Raw genomic sequence first — 17,014 nt, forward strand, 5'->3', positions numbered from 1 at the left:
ATTGCCCATTCGGGCTCAATGTCCCCCACCTCCCTCGGGACATGGTTGAAGCTCTATCGGAGGTGGGAGTTGAAACTCCTCCTTACAGGGGATTCCGCCAGCCGTTCCCAACAGACCCTCACAATACGTTTGGGCCTGCCAGGTCTGACCGGCTTCCTCCCCCACCAGCGGAGCCAACTCACCACCAGGTGGTGATCAGTTGACAGCTCCGCCCCTCTCTTCACCCGAGTGTCCAGGACATACGGCCGCAAGTCCGACGATACAACCACAAAGTCGATCATCGAGCTGCGGCCTAGGGTGTCCTGGTGCCAAGTGCACATTTGGACACCCTTATGCCTGAACATGGTGTTCGTTATGGACAGTCCGTGACGAGCACAGAAGTCCAACAACAAAACACCACTCTGATTCAGATCGGGGGGGCCGTTCCTCCCAATCACGCCCCTCCAGGTCTCACTGTCATTGCCCACGTGAGCATTGAAGTCTCCCAGCAGGACGAGGGAGTCTCCCGGAGGAGCACTCTCCAGTGCCTCCTCCAGGGACTCCAAAAAGGGTGGGTACTCTGAACTGCCGTTCGGTGCATAAGCACAAACAACAGTCAGGACCCGTCCCCCCACCCTAAGGCGGAGGGAGGCTACCCTCTCGTCTACCGGGGTGAACCCCAATGTACAGGCGCACAGCCGGGGGGCAATAAGTATGCCCACACCTGCTCTACGCCTCTCACCGTGGGCAACTCCAGAGTGGAAGAGAGTCCACCCCCTCTCGAGGAGGCTGGTTCCGGAGCCCAAGCCATGTGTCGAGGTGAGTCTGACTATATCTAGCCGGAACCGCTCAGCCTCGCGCACCAGCTCAGGCTCCTTCCCCAGCAGAGAGGTGACGTTCCACGTCCCAAGAGCCAGCTTCAGTAGCCGAGGATCAGACCGCCAAGGTCCCCGCCTTCGGCTGCCGCCCAGCTCACACTGCACCCGACCCCCATGGCCCCTCCCACGGGTGGTGAGCCCGTAGGAAGGGGGACCCGTGCCGTTTCTTCGGGCTGTGCCCGACCGAGCCCCACGGGCACAGACCCGGCCACCAGGCGCTCGCCGGCGGGCCCCACCCCTGGGCCTGGCTCCAGGGGGGGGCCCCGGTGACCCGCGTCCGGGCAAGGGAACACGGTATCCAAAAATATTACTCATCATAGGGGTTTTGTGAGCTGTGCTTTGTCTGGTCCCTCATCTAGGATCTGTTTGCCATGGGTGACCCTACCAGGGGCTTAAAGCCCCAGACAACATAGCTCCCAGACTCATTGGGGCACGCAAACCCCCCCACCACGGTAAGGTGACAGCTCTTTCCTCCAAACAAGCGTACATGTTGTTCTTCTGCATATTTTTTCTTTGTATGGAAGAGAAGAAATTGGTTTGAATAATCAGTAAAGTCACAGGAACCAACAAGGCACAGGCCTGCTGTGAACTGAAAATTGCTGGAACACCAGAGTCACTGCCTGTTACATGGCCAGTGGCAGAAAGGATGCTTTCCAAGAAAAAAGCTGCTTCTCCAAAACCAACACACCCTTAAGCATCACCAAAGTTTGCAGCTGAACACATGGACAAAGAAAAAGCCTTACAGGGTAAAGTTTTATCATCACATAGGGCAAAGATTCGGTTGTTTGGTCAAAATGTCCATGGGTATGATTATTGGATTAAAGGGGAGCAATTTGACCCTGAGAACATGTATCCAACAGGTACATGTGCTTAAAAGTCAGCTATCTGCCTGGGAAATCAAAAGATTTCGTTAAACTCTTTCAATTCTAATGAGAAGAGTGCTCAGAGATACAACCACTGCTCTGCCAGAGGGTTGTAACAAAAATAGTCTGGTCAGGATACAGTTTGACATTCAGCCAAATATTAGATGTGCCACATTTAAACACTGGTTTCATACAGTAGTTTATGTATAACGTCAACCTTGTGTGATTTTAGTTTAGCCTCATCTCTCTAGTTTGGCTACTTGTCTCCTACGAACAGTATTTGCTACTGAGCACACACAGCAAAAACATCTCTGGAGCCCTAAAACACCTTGTGTACCTTTAAAAACATGTGTCATCCTGTCATCCATTTTTGTCATTTCCCCGTTGTACCTTCTGCCTTCACACATAGGCAGCACGATAAAAGGGTGCTATCAAAGGCCAGCAATTCACACAGTTTGTATTTATTTGCAGAGGATAATGAATTGAAACATATGTGGCTTCAGAGCACCGGCTACACTCTGAACAAAGGAGAATTCATTTTTAACTCACTCCAAGGAGTCACTTAAGAAGTCTCTCTCACTTAACTCTCTTATTGTGAGTCAGCGATGAACCATCTGCAGACACAAGCTGTTTTCACTGTTGCAGGCACCTCATATTCTCTGTCTGTTACAATTTTGACTTCCATCATATTACTTTTATGGTATTTACGTTTCTCATTGTCCCACATGTTGTTCTTTCATCGCCTGCTCATTGTGTTATCTTTACTTCTCCTCATGATATGACCGCGTCCCCCACTCTCATGTGCTCCACTTACCCTACACATGGCAGTTTGACTGTGATGGTGATGGAAAGATCACGCTGGATGAGCTGAAGGAGGGCACGAAGACCCTTCTTGGAGAGAAGCTGAAAAAAGGCGAGCTGGAGGAGATCCTCGGTGACATTGACCTCAACAAAGATGGCAGCATTGACTTTGATGGTGAGTGGATGGGAAAAAAAATTGTTTAAAGTTTAAACATTGTTAGCAAAAGAAGAAGTTTAAAAAAAAAAAAAAAAAGTGGGTTGGGAAACTGTTGGAGGTTGATATGACTCAAATTTTCATTGAAGTCCTAAAGGTTAAGATAACCCATTCAAACAAATCACAGAAATAGCATAGCTCTATTGTATACTTGATCAGTATTATAGAAGATTATAAAGGAGATTAATCTTTAACGTTCAGTATTTGGTTTGAGGAATTTAAGCTCATTCTTTTGTGTGAAACAGTTTCAGCTTTGGAAGTTTTTGGGTCTCCCCACATAAACTTCTGTCGAAGCTTATTTCAGTTGGACTAAAGTCAAAAACTTGCACCTGTTAAACATCCACAAATTCAGTCGTTAACTCCATCCACGTCTGTAAGATCAAACAGATGTGGAAGCGCGACTCTTGGGGGAATTCCTGGTGCTGGAAGACGGGTTGACTTGATCAATATGTAACATCAGGTGTAAGCCAACGGCATTGCTCTAATTTATTTTAAAAAAGCACAACAGCGTTTGTTATGTGAAAGGTGCGCCGTAGGGAAGACTGTTGTAGAGGAAGGACAGTGTATCTCAAAGAAATGGGTTGTGGATGAAGGTGACAGAGGGAGAAAATGACCTCGGAATGAGATAGGAAAATGTTGAAATTGGGAAAGGAGACATAGTTAAGTCAAGGTGGGTTGGCTGAAAAGGCCAATCCAATTTGATCAGCAGTGCATTAGCTCTCCAGTGTACATGCCTGGAGACCTGTCACACGCTACACACAAAGAAGAGACAGCGCTGTACAACTCAAGGACTCTGCAGGAATTGAAAAACCACGTGCCCCCTCTCGAATAAACAATTCAATGGCACATAGGCTCACACAATTCTAAAACACACGTGCATGTCAATGTGCACACATCATCGACTCAACGTGCATGACGATGTGATCTTGTCTTAAGCAGTCCAATCAATTACGATTACTGGGAACATATGAAAAGGCACGTCAGTCTCAGAGATGATCAATAAGCAGTAGCCTCTCATTATTGTCACTTAGCGAAGAATGTGCACCGGCGCATTGCACAGGTTGAAATCAGGTGTCGGGATGACTTACGGAGCGGCTCCCATTACTTTTAAAACACGGTTAATGTGGAATTCAGCTTCAATGCGAAAACCAATAGATTCACATCTGTTATCGAGGATCTTTCAGGCCATATTAAATAAGAAAGATTTGGGTACAGTAAAACATGCCTCAAGCTATCTGCCTGCATGTGCACTGCACATGGATTCATAAGGATTACAATTGTGGGCAAAAACAAGTGGCAATCCACTGACTGCAGTTAATGTATAATATATATTTACTATGAAGTATGATTTACATATATATATATATATATGTGTGTGTGTATACAGAAGAAATTAACAAATACATCACATCACCCTGTGAGTGCTAAACCTGGTGATAATGGCAGCATTGTGTCACTGAAAGTAGTGTTAGTTCCAACTTCATGCTGGCTGGGAATAAGGTGCCAGCATGTTGTTCTTTTAGGATGTCTTGAGTGTGATTAGACCCTCTCTGCTGTCTTTCGTCTCTCCTGCAGAGTTTGTTATGATGCTTTCTGCCCGATGACCTCTGACGGAAGACGACGGAACAGGATTCAGGAGCCGTGGACCACGAAGTCACGACCTCTGTCTGCTTCCTTCTGTCGCAACCTAGTCTCTCTGTGATTTCATACTGTATCATTTGTGACCAGACTGTAAAATTAACATGTAAAAAAAAAAAAAAAAGTCCTTATGCTTTTCTATCAAAAAGCTGAGGTTGAGTAAGTGCAGTGGGTAAAGGGTGAGTTATGAAACGCTCAACTGTAACAAAAATGCTGCATGGTTGCCACCGTGTGGCTCAGAAATTCACAGCTCATCAACACTCCTGCTTTTATTTTATTTTAATTAAACAGCAGATGTCTAACAATGTTTTTTCTAAGGATAGTGTTTCTCTCAGAATGAATGTGTCACTTTAAAATGGTTTTTGCATTCATAATTTTACCCAAGTGGGTTATCACATTTGCTCCGAGACTTATTTAGTCTTTTCTTAATCACACACGTGCATAATCTGTTGATACTGTTGCAGATATATATATATATCTCTATTTTAACTCTGCGTTGCTTTGTCTGCGACACCAAGAGAAACGTTCCCAAGAGAAACGTGCTGTATGTTTTACTGCTCATCTTGTTTCCTTATAAACTTGAGAAGAAAACGAAAGGAACACCAAGGCTAATGTTGAAAAAAAAAAGTGCATTTATTATTGAAAAATTGATAACTTAGAACATCGGAGCAAAAAGCAAGAGTCGTCCCAAAAAAAAAAGAAAAAAAAAAGCCTTTATACAAATGGTTTACATATAACAGCTTTTTTTTTTTTAATGTTTTTTTTTTTTTCCTCATCTTCTTACAGATACTGTGAACACGTTAGCTCAGACTGAGAAAACAATGAAAAAGAAAAACATTCATGCTATGGCAAAAAAAACAGGGAATGGTAACCAAGCCAACGCATCGGCTCCGCGATGCGAAGTGGTGTAAGGCAAATGCAGTCCCCAGATTGAGGCAATGCAGGTACCCCCTCTCTCCTCCAAGCAGACAAGAGCAGCTTTTTATGAAGAGCAACACTCCCCCACCCCCTTCAACGTGTACATGATGGTTTTTTTTTTTTCTGGTTTTGTCACAATATTGCAAGATCTCCCCCGTTAGTATTTCTGAAACTAAATCAGTCAGAATGTATAAATGTATTTTTTTTTCCTAATAAAAAAGAAATAATAATTTCAATGGGAAACTGAACTTTTGGTTTAAGGGAGAGGTGTTTTAATACAACACCGTATAATTGCATTTCAATTTTCACTGCAAAAATCCCTCCACTCCTGGGAGAATTTCAGGAGTCCGTGAGAGACGAAACGTGTGGAAGATAGGGCTTTTTTGTCAAAAGGTTAACGGTGCGCCAACCAGAAAGGACCAGGCCAACCCTTAGCCCATCACAGGAAGAAATACTAAAACAAACAAAAAAGTAATAATAAAATTTTCAGGTCACACTCTTCACATTTAAAAAAAAACTGGAAGAAACTCAAAAAAGTAAACAAAAAACAGGGGGAAGAAATTCAGATTATCGCAACCTACTAACGTGAAAGTCCTTTACCACTCTGCAGAGGCAGCAATGGAAGTTGTGCGTGTTAAGCATGAGAGAAAAGAGAAGAAAACTTTTTTTTTTTTTTTTTTTCTGAAAAGCGTTAATACTTTCATCAGTGCTTGGTACACATACACCAGCTTTTAGTTGCACATATCTCCTCGCAATGGTTCCTCTAAACCAGACTGGATTCAACCTTGGAGCATCTTGGATCCCTGTAAAGTGCCGTGTAAATAGTGTGTGAAACCCCCGCCATCGCTTTTTTTGGGCTTTCAGCATTTAGGATTTTATTTCATGGAATCACTTGACCTTCCCTCCACTAACACAGGAGGAGACAACATTTTTTTTTTCTTCATTCAACTAGTCTGACCAGAGATGATGCCAAAAAAACACGTTAAAGTCTCCTCACCTCAGTTCCACATGTACCAATCGTAAAAAAAAAAAAACACTGACACGCAAACGCGATCGTTAGAGACTCTGCTCTCTCATCTTCAATAAGATCAATAGTGCTTTCTTTTTTTCGCCCTCCATGCTCATTAAGGAAGTTCTTCTGGAAAATGAAATGCATTAAAGCAGATTACATTATTTGCATCATCACGTTTTTCTTTTTTCTTTCTTTAAATCATTTTTTTCCGGAACAATTATGCGTCAATGAGGGTGTCCCTGAGGTGGTGTGGCCTTATCTCTGGTTTAATTGATCCACAATTTAAGTATGTTGCAGATTTGCACTAAACACGTAGATTTCATATAAAGAACGGTGAAAGGAAATGTGATGCGTTCAAGCTAGTAGTCGAGACAGAAGTCGGTGAGATGCTGATTGACGGTTTCCTAAATGTCTCATCAAAGTCCAAACGGATGCTCTATTGTAGGGAAGCTCTAGTTGTTGGGGATGCTCTGCAGATATGTGAGGATGTGCTGGATCTTCACCAACCGATCTTTGAGGCTGGTCATGGAGAGGACAGAGAGCTGGTACCGAGGGTCGATGGGCAGAACGGCCAGAAGCCACCAGCAGCAAGCTGGACCATTTGGAGTTGCCTGGAGGAAAGAAAGGAACCACAACAAATCTTCAAAAGCCGTTCAACACATTGTCTGACATCTTGAGCCTCACCGAGTGCAACTTCCAAATCTCTCTGAACAGGTCTGTGTGATGACTTTGTTTGGAGCAACACAGCATCGAGTAGAAAATGTTCACTTTCCCTGTATCATAGCAAGATTTTAAATAGCTTTTTTGTGTGTGTGTGTGGGGGGGGGTTCAGCACATTAAGTTGATCAAAGAGATACCAGTGCACAGAGAAATCAATAACTTCATAGCTCTTGCACAGCAGCTACCGAGTTATTACTCTTAATCATATTACTGAGTCTGTGCTCTTCTCTTATCTGCCCTCTTTTGCTGGGATGAAATCCAGTCATCCATGACGCCGTTTCAAACTAATTTGCCAATACAAAACACAAAGTTATAGATTTTTAAATTAACCCTCATCCAGCGTCGATTTGCTGCAACACACCGAGCATTTGTCCAGGCCTCTCGTCTGAGGCCTAGCTTTTCTGTTGGTTTCATACTCAAACGCCTCCATTTACACAACTGCATAACTGATGGCTGAAATAAGTAGTCAGCCCTACAAATGAGTTGACAGATAGATGGTGGTTTACAGTGACAGTTACAGCATGTGCTCAACAAGCGTCTCTGCTACGTTTCACCGTGAGAGAAGTCACCAACCAAAGAGTTTCCGTGCTGCCAGATAACAAACATGTTCAGAGATTATGTAACGGTACCAAAACTCAATGTTCCTGCGCTGTTTTTTTTAGTGTGTCTGCCTGCGCACGTAGAGTTGAGAGATTCTTTCCATGACACCGCTGTGATGTAACAGGGCCAAAGAGATTAGGCACGAGGCACCCTTTAAGCGCTTTAGCCTACATTGTCAATACACTCCACAGAGGTTGTCTTAAGAACGGGGCTGCGATCCCTTTGAAATGGAGCCAGAGCTGAACACACTCAACAACTGAATTCCGATATTACGACCTCTGAGGCAGGGGAATCTGTGTCGTGTGGGTTCTCCCAAGAAGGTAATGTGTCATGACAAAATTCCACTGAAGACCAAGGATTCAGCACACATCTCTTGCATTCGGTTCAAGTAAAAAACCCATTAGTGTTTTAGGAAAAAAATACCACTTTGGTGCTCTTATCAGTTCTGATAATCATAAAAAAAAACAAAAAAAAAAAACATGTATATAAAGACAGGTGCAGGGACAATACTTGACGTATTTGGGACAATAATTCCAAATACCCGCCGGGTCTGTACCTGGATGTCAGCTTCTCGTTCTGGCATTGGTCCAAAGTGCTGCAGGATCTGGTTGTGGAAGCGAATCTTGAGGTTCTGGAACCACACTTGAGCCTGTTCGTACACTGCGTCGTGCAGCTCTTGTAGCTTTTCCAGTTCGCCTCCATCCTCCACCTAACAGGAAAGAATCAATCAGTTATTCGACATTATCAGTGCTTGTTTAGTTAAACCTGAAGACTTACAATTATAAAGGATTTACAATTAAAAAGGATTTAAAAGGATTTACAATTGCAGAACTCCCAAGAGAGAGAGAGAGAGAGAGAGAGAGATAGTCATAAATGCATTACGTGACACAAAACCTGATAACCTCATAAAGAAAACAAACTGTAGCGTAACATTTAGTAAATGAACGCCGTGGCTCTTACCCTGCTGTCCTTCAAGTGCTCGATGTCTGCAGTACTGTAACCATCTTTCAGTCCTCTAGCCAAGACCCGGAAGCGCTTTCCTCCGATAGTATCCACAACTGAACGTCCGTCAGGGAGGAAATGAACACTCCTGATGATCAACATGCAGCCATGATCTGCAAACCTGCACCAATGGATAAAATAGTTCACTTCAGCGAAATCTAACAGTTGTGAGCAGAAAACTGGAAGCGACTGCTTTACAACCAGAGATGCTGTATGAAAAAAAAAAAAATCATTCCTAAAAAGAAAGTATGCGTTTGCAGGCTCACCCTTTCTGAGGATCACTAATACACATGCCAAACTGCCGTGTGCCCGTGTCCATACAGCGGCGAATCATGAGGCGATAACGTGGCTCGAAGACATGCAGGGGACAAGGCACAGTCGGGTAAGCCATGGTACACACAAAAATAGGCACGTTCTTTGTCAGGCTACAATGAGAAAAGAGAGAGAGAGAGAGATCAGACCGTTAAAAATTTCTGTGAACAACTTTTGAAGATAAATGTAGAGGCGAGGGAATGGAAAGTTTTTTTTACTCTGAGAGTTCTCTGGTCTCCTCCACGTGAGTTTTTGTCCTCTCTGCAAATTCCTGACTCAGGTACTTTTTGATTAGCATGTCCAAGACAGCTGTCACCGTGTACTTCCTGCACGCTAGATACTGGAGAGAGCAGGATAAGAGTTACAACAGGAGCACGCGCCGCCATGGTAGCTACATAAGAAGACCGACGGCTGGATTTCAGATACGCTACGATTGCTTCCTCACCTCCTTCAAACTCTCTTTGCAGAGCGGGCACTGGGGGGTGTGGTCCAAGCAGCGCTCCAAGCAGTTTTTACAGAAGGTGTGCCCGCAATGTGTAGTCACAGGCTCGTAAAACAATCTGCATTGATAAGAGAGATGTAATCATCAGTTGGCCGTTTAGTCCAGTGCACAGGCTCCGGTTTGAGCTGGCAGCAACTGTGTACATGTAGTGTCAGTACCAGTGTGTGTCCTTACCTCATGCAGAGGGAACACTCCAGGTCATTGGGGTCCAACTTATCCTCAGGAACACTTCTGCAGGTTTTTGCTTTGGCAGTCTGTTGTTTGGAGCTTTTTACCACACCTTAAAAGCATTCAAAGGGGAAAAAAAAAAAAAAAGAGCATTTAATTATCTGAGTTACGCCTTATTCTTGCTGAAATAACATGGTGTGGAAAGATTAGCAAAAGTGAACTGCCGTGGCTTGGCAACCAACCTTGTTTTTTATGTTTGCTACTTCCACTGTCCACAACATACGATTCTATGTCGGACACAGACAGCTTCCTCTTCAGCAGACTTCCCTTGTCCTGGTCGCCCAGCTGAGGAGCAGAGCTAACTCTCTTAAGGCCCTCTTCACCACTGCTAGAGCAATGCATTCGAAGCGATTGTGCTCGGCTCAGACCGGGGCGCTCCAGACTCTCCCAGCGTTTCTGGATGACGACAACAGACAAAAAAGTAAAATTACATTAGCAAAAAACAGTAATTAATTCATCAATTGAAAACCTATGTGTCTTTAGTATGTTTATTCAGTGTTCTGGTACCTCCTGGTTGTCCACATTGTGTGCGGAGGCGGCACGGAGCTGGTGTTGATGTTGTCTCTGAACAGGGCTCTTGGCCTGAGCATGGGCATCTGCCCCAAGGGCTTTACTGCGTAAGTGGGGCAGCGTGTTCTGCGTGGTTTCCCTCAGGCCAACCTTAACATTCCCATCGGCCGGGGACAGCAGGTCACACAAGATCTGTAAAAAGGATCAGCGCGTCAGTGGAATTGAACACGATCAAGTTTCAGCAGAATTTAGACTCATCAAAGAGCATCAATGACAACCCAGACAAACCAAGACACCTGGTTTCCACAAGGTCTTGTTTTATGTAATGGGAGACAGTCAATATGGTTTCCAACATTTGTAATATATTAAAGAAGTCCTCATCTCAATCCCAGATAACAGACCATTAGACATTGCCTTAAAAAAAAAAAAATAAATAAATAAATCTCCATCTATATACTTCATGTCTGCAGACAGAGACTTCTTCAGGTCATTCCGGTTGAAAACACAACCTTACAAAATGGTAAGACTTGGAGATTAATAAAGTATTATTAAATTTAACTGAACTGAATTCATTACATACAGAAAACAGAGGGGAAATAACTTCATTCTTCTTGGTGAGCTACTTTTCATAAATCAGTAACGTCTGCAGCTAAAACTACTAATGAAGGTGTTGAAATTGATGCCTTGGCTGGAAAGAACATCAACATTTGGTGTCATTATCATATTACTTTCCATTTGTATGCCTTTATTAATAATTTAGCTAATTTGTAATTAAAACCAGCATAATTTAAATACTTTGTTCAACCTCTGAGGTAAGAACGAGAGGAGAGGCGATCATCTTCATTGCTTCGCTTTGCTCATTAATCCCAGCGTTGAGAAGGCTAAGAGTAAAATCACGATCCACTCATTAGGTTTAACAGCGCTCATTGTGATGCTTACTGATGGCCAATTGAAGAGCTGGGTCTTTTTGAGATCAGCGGGGCATGGGCTTTATAACTGACAACCGTTGACAAAAGGCCTAATCAATTTATCAACTTTACACCAATGAAAACCAGCACAAAGTTCCTTCAGATGTGATCACACAAACTTTCTGCATTGGCGACAGCACAGTGGATTGTTGTCACACAAAATGTGAATTAAAGAGATTCTTGGAGAGTGCATCCTCTGCCTATATTGCAGTTTAAAAAAAAATAGTGATCATTAAAAGCTAACGGGCTACCCCACACACACTTCACCTTTGCACCAAGTTTCTTCAAATGTGGCCAGGTAGTTAATGTCTGCTTGCGTAGACTGTACCGCTGCCATTTCCCTTCTGAAAATGCATGATTCAAATGTGTGCCACTTGCATAACTACAATACCGTCTGTGTTCCGTCTATTAGGTGGTACTAATGCCATTATAGGCAGAGTGAGTCACAAGACCAGACCATCACAAAGATGTACAAACATATTTTGGGACATTTACAGCACCAGTAAACAGTTTGCTGTCGGTTTGACTAACAAATAAGGTTTTTTTCATTTACTGTGAGGGATTCTCACACCATCTATTCTCCGGATAAATCAGTGTTGCATTTAAGATCAATGAAGAGGAAGCGTTCGTCAGACTTAATCTGGGCCCTTGTGTGCCGAATCCTCACCGTCACAAAACCGTAAAGGCAAATGTAAATGAAAATTATTTCAATCTAGTCAACCGTCTCTTCCTAGACATCAAAACATAGACGTGACCAGAATAGTAATTGCATGCCAAATTTAGTCCAAGGCTACATCATGAAACTTTCAAACATTTGAAAATCCTCCTAAAATCCAGTCAGTAAAAGCTGGGCCAAACTAAGTTTGCCTCTACGAATCAGGGACAATTCTGGAATACAAGTCCCCCCATCATCAGCCCAGTGCACCATTTAAATGTCATCTTTTCTTCCTTTTAAATAACGGCTGCACAATAATAGGGATCATGTTTTTGAAGCTTTTCCAAAAATCCTCTCTTCTAGGTTTACCAAGTTTGTTGCAACAAAAATGAATGAAGCAAAACAAACGTTAAATCCATATTAGTCGTCGTGTAACTAGGCTGCATCTTCACTGAGGAGCCATCGTGTTTTATTATGAATACGACCAGACCTCGTACAGGGGCCTCAAGGGTGGTGGAGGTTAAACCATCTGTGACAGAGGCCAATGTGAATGTAAATCCTTCTAAAACACTGAGGGAGAAGAGGTCATTTCATCAGGTTGCTTTAGAAAAGCAACATCTCTTTCATGCTCTCTGTGAAATAGCTCATTACCTAATTAACCTTAAACGTGATCTTAACAGTCTTAACGTTGACCTAGAGTCAATGTTGTAAAGCAACAGACAAAGGCCGTAAAAACAGAGCAAATGACTGCGCTTTCATGCTCTCGGCTTCTATTAAGAGAACTGGGACGCTCATGTAACTGCACTCATTGGAGCAATGACATAATGTTAAGAACTCCAGGCAGACTTGCAGTGCACCGGCCGGCTCAGACAACTTGAGCCAACAAACATCAAAGCTATGTGACGTCAACTTGACTGTTCATCTTCAGCATGACAACATGGTCAAATACTTCCGTTTCAACACAACCAGATGAATATCTAACCTTTTCCACTTGTCTTTTAGCACCAGGAAAGTCCTCATCAACAGTCAGGCAGTGGAGGAAGACTTGGAGAGACTCGTCCACTTGACCCATTTCATGCAGCACCATAGCCTTCCTGAACAGAGCCTGAAAGGGTGGGGAGGAAAAAAAAAAGAAACGTTACTTCGGTGTCAACATTTAGGTTCGGGGTATTCACATGAACCCTATGAACAGGGAACCAGCAATTCACTTCTGGTGTGTTGGTAAGTGACACTTTGCACATCTCCTGAGAAAAACGGAAACTTGAATACTGGACGTAGCTTCTTGAATATGCATGCACGCATTACACTACAGATACTATGCCCTAAGATTCAACACATACATGCTAACTCCCGTTTGTGACGTACTGGTCATTAACGGTTTTGACCTTAATCTCAGCAGTCTCAGGTCTGGTCTAGAAAAACTTTATTGGCACTCGTGACACTCTTTTGTAACTTATTCACCCCAACAGATAGAAGACCAAAAATAGCACAGATTTTGTCGCAAATACACTTTGTACATGAACTAACAGGATCACTATAAAATGAATTATCCTCGGGCCATCAGTCGGTGAACTCAGTCGCCGAGTCATGAATCCATTTTGTTCTGCGATGTTGACAAAACAGGCCTACGACTTACAGGTCAACAACGTAACTATAATCCACTGACACAACTCGATCCAATGAAGCCCTCCTTGGCTTTAACTTTGAAGGTCGCGGTCCTTGAATAGTTATTTGACTTGACGTGAATATCAAAAGACTCCCTAACAGATAAACACATGACAGACTTTAGGAAACAAAGTTTGATTTGCACTGGCCTCAGGATGTAATCACAGCAAAAAGTTTCCAAATACTTTGCATCTTTGTTAGCTAAAGGTCATGCAGAAGTTATTTCCTTGTAATTTGTTTAGTTCCTGCTATACGAATGGGTGACCTACTTCAGCAGAACAGCTGGACCTGGAACAAAATTCCGCATCCTCAAAAGCCAGTCGATACTGTTTGAGACCCATGTGAGCTTCTGCCCGAGACAGCCGTGCGGCCATCATGTGTGGATCTGCAAGAGAAAGAGATGTGAGATTTTTATTTCATTCGACACCAAGGAAAAAAAAAAAAAAAAAAAAAAAAAAAAAAGTGAGAGTTCAAATCATACAACTGCTGGTCAGGATCGTATAAGGCATTTAGAAAAAAATGCTTTAATAATCGGGCGATAAGTTGTATGTGATTTTCATAAGAAAAACCTTGATCTTTTTAGTTGGACAGGGTGTTTTTGTTTCCAGCAAGTCATTCGCTGCATAATCGTATCCCCAAATGTTACAATAACCGTGTCAATGAACTCTCTGCAAATAGAGTGAAAAATGAGTTGCATAAGCCTTTAGAGCACAACAAGAGATCAGTAGATCCCTTCATTTCTAACATCAGCTTTGTTCAAAATAAAAATAATGATAATTAAAGAAAGAAAACAAAAATCACACATTTGGCTTCAACTCCATTGAAAACAACCCATCCTGTAGACTGACAGCTTCTATATTAAGCTGACCTGCATTCCATCTTAATTCATTTGCCATTCTTCATGGACTTGAGTTGCATCCCCCCCCCAGTACATCGCACAGTATCAGTCCCTCTTTCATTGGAAACATCAGAGCCCTGTTCAATTACTCATGTATGTCAACAAGAGCAACCGTGTGCCCGGTTATCATAAGGTCAGCACAGCACTCAGAAGTGTCACATTCTGTCCTGCCACTCTGGTCATTGGCAGCACACTGTGGGCCACAATGGTCAATAACAAGCTCAAAAAACCTGTTCCTTATTGTACTATCAGTTATTTACTCTTTTACTGAAACATTTAATCATTCAAATGTCAGAAAACAACCACAAGGCCTTCTATTATCATTATTACGGTCAAGGTGACCCGCTGGGAAAGAAAAATGGTACAAAAGTAAAAAAAAGTCCTTTTAATTTGGAATGTGCTTAGAAAACTGTTGACTTTTTATTTCATTTTTAAACTTAGAACAATTTTGTATCAACTACTTGATTAATCCTCTCCAAGGTCACTAAAGTTCTCAGAAGAGAGTGGAACGGGTCAGGTTTTTTTCTCCATACATTCATCCCACTGTTGGCATTTAGGTAACAAGAGATTACCAAGGGCTCGGCGTTTAGTTCGATATCTAATCACTTGACTATCCAAAGTAATATTCCAGACCTCATGTGAGATCAGACTATTGTAAGTGCAGAGGTATTAAAAAAAAAAAGAGAGAGAGAGAATAAAGGCAGGAAATGATTGTTCCTTCCTGCATAATAAGAGGTTATCTGAAGTTTAAGGTGTTCATGAGGCATCAACAAAAAAAACACAGCGGGAAGAAAAAAAAAAGTGCTCCTCTTGCAGCAATGCACCACAGCATTTTTATATTTTCTTGCAGCCATCGAGTTTCATGATATGACTGTCAAACAAGAACTGCCCCGAACTACCAGTGTTTCCAACTCCTTTGAAGTGACTGTTGGCAGTGCTGGGCTTTATGGTGAGGGAAAAGGAAAGTCCTTCATTCTTGGCGTTCCCAACAATTACTGTATGCACACCTGCCACACTTTTAGCCACAAAACACGTTCATTACAAAACAACGTCCCACTGTTGACCTAGTTTCACTTGTCTCATTGCATAATGCTACTAAATCTGACCCGCCCCCCCTCTGCTTGGTGTCTGTGTGGACCACCCTGGGCCCACCCTGGGCCCACCCTGACCTCTTACATGATCCACTAAGGGTATGTGCATCCCCCTGAAAAACATTTATGAAACCGTACTTCGTAAGAGCCTGAACAACTACAAAATAAAGATGTCTCCCCACCCCACCCCCCATTTGATAAGTTACAAAACCTGCCCCAGTATGTGTCACGATCTACCTTATGCAACTTTCCCCGAGTGCGCATGCCCAGTTGGTTCCATTTCGTAAGCAAGGCCTACCAGCGTTCAGGGCAGCCAGGATGAGGGTGGCATGGAGGCGTCGGAATATTGGTCATTAGGACTCATTGAACTTAACAACCCCTCCACAGGGCCCACGGACCATAGACAGACTGTTACACCACCACATACACCCGTCTGTCCCACTTACTTTCACGCAGTGGCGTCTCAGTGACACTTTCATGTGCCCTAAGTTACTCGCTTCAAAGTGGAGTAGACACACCTGCTAATGTTGTGATAGCGACACTCACCTGACCGGAGAACATCGGTCGCTAGTGACACGGCTTCCTTGTAGCGTTTTCTTTTACACAGCGCGTCCACTTCACTCAGCGTTTTCGAGTTTTTCAGGTCGCCGGGAAACCATTTTTCTAAAAGTCCGCACAGAGTTACATTCACTTTCTCCTGGCCACCAACCGGTTCACTGCACAGTTCACACTTGGAGAGCAGCCGCCGGTGTAAACATCGTCTACAATACGTGTGTCCACAGGCTACGGTCACCGCTTCGCCTAAAAAGCTATGGCAGCTGGGACAGTCAAACGCCGCGCTGCCCGAGCCCTCCCCTGCCTCTCGGCTCTGGCCTTTCGCAGCATCCGGCCCCGGCGCTTTCCTCTTGAAGTTGCGGAGGATACAATCCACGAAAGTGCTAAGTTGTCCGGGTCGCACAGGGCCATACCGCATAGCCGCCGAAAACCAGTCAATCGCTTCTTTGAGGCAGTCTTCGGATGCCAGAGCGTTGCCTTTCTGAAGTATAAGTTCATGGTGGTCTTCCTCTTCAGAGACGTTGTCTGCGCCGATGAAAAAGACGCTTCGCTCCTCCGGCGTGTCCACCCCTTGCGGTTGCAGCGACATTATAGCATCAAAGTGCTGGTAAAAATGCTATGTAGTAGATTTAGGTTTTCTTCTGCCGACGTGTTTATACATTTCGGTAGCTGCCACGGTCCTTGGTTATTCAGCGGACAGACTTCGCCACAGCTACCCGTTTGTTACATAAAGAGAATCACGGTCACGTGATTTGCAGCCTCGCACCGTGATTGGTCAGGACCTTTCTGTTACAAAACCTGCGCTGGAATGTTTCATAACTACGGAAGAGACGCAGTGAAGTTGACCAACTGCGCCAGATTTCAACCTCCTCTGACCCGAGTCGCCTTTACATACCGTTAGGTTTAAGGCGTTGATATGTTAAGATAGAGTGCTTTTTTTTGTTTTCCAAGCCTGTCAGGGGACATGCGCAGAAGACTCACCCATAACTGCTTTTGTAATACGGT

The 17,014-nt window shown here is 43.5% G+C and overlaps 2 protein-coding genes across 2 annotated transcripts in view; one reads left to right on the top strand and one right to left on the bottom strand.

The window, feature by feature from the left end:
• cabp4 (calcium binding protein 4) overlaps positions 1-4,339 on the top strand; it is a 31,622-nt gene extending 27,283 nt beyond the window's left edge. Inside the window, exons 5-6 of the mRNA XM_075462353.1 lie at positions 2,549-2,696; positions 4,311-4,339. Of these exons, the coding sequence (XP_075318468.1) occupies positions 2,549-2,696; positions 4,311-4,339 (177 nt within the window). The remainder of the gene's footprint in view (positions 1-2,548; positions 2,697-4,310) is intronic.
• Positions 4,340-4,982: 643 nt separating this feature from the next.
• Positions 4,983-16,764, bottom strand: lonrf1 (LON peptidase N-terminal domain and ring finger 1). Its single transcript, XM_075462910.1, has 12 exons — positions 16,001-16,764; positions 13,735-13,850; positions 12,783-12,905; positions 10,175-10,369; positions 9,850-10,063; positions 9,614-9,719; positions 9,383-9,497; positions 9,156-9,277; positions 8,892-9,050; positions 8,584-8,746; positions 8,180-8,332; positions 4,983-6,914 (listed from the first exon to the last, which is right to left on the bottom strand). Exons 1-12 carry the CDS (start codon positions 16,596-16,598, stop codon positions 6,756-6,758), a joined length of 2,223 nt encoding a protein of 740 aa, XP_075319025.1. The 5' UTR covers positions 16,599-16,764; the 3' UTR covers positions 4,983-6,755.
• Between the last annotated feature and the right edge of the window lie 250 nt (positions 16,765-17,014).

This window comes from Odontesthes bonariensis, chromosome 4 (genome assembly GCF_027942865.1).
Source record: "Odontesthes bonariensis isolate fOdoBon6 chromosome 4, fOdoBon6.hap1, whole genome shotgun sequence".
Taxonomy (NCBI): Eukaryota; Metazoa; Chordata; class Actinopteri; order Atheriniformes; family Atherinopsidae; genus Odontesthes; species Odontesthes bonariensis.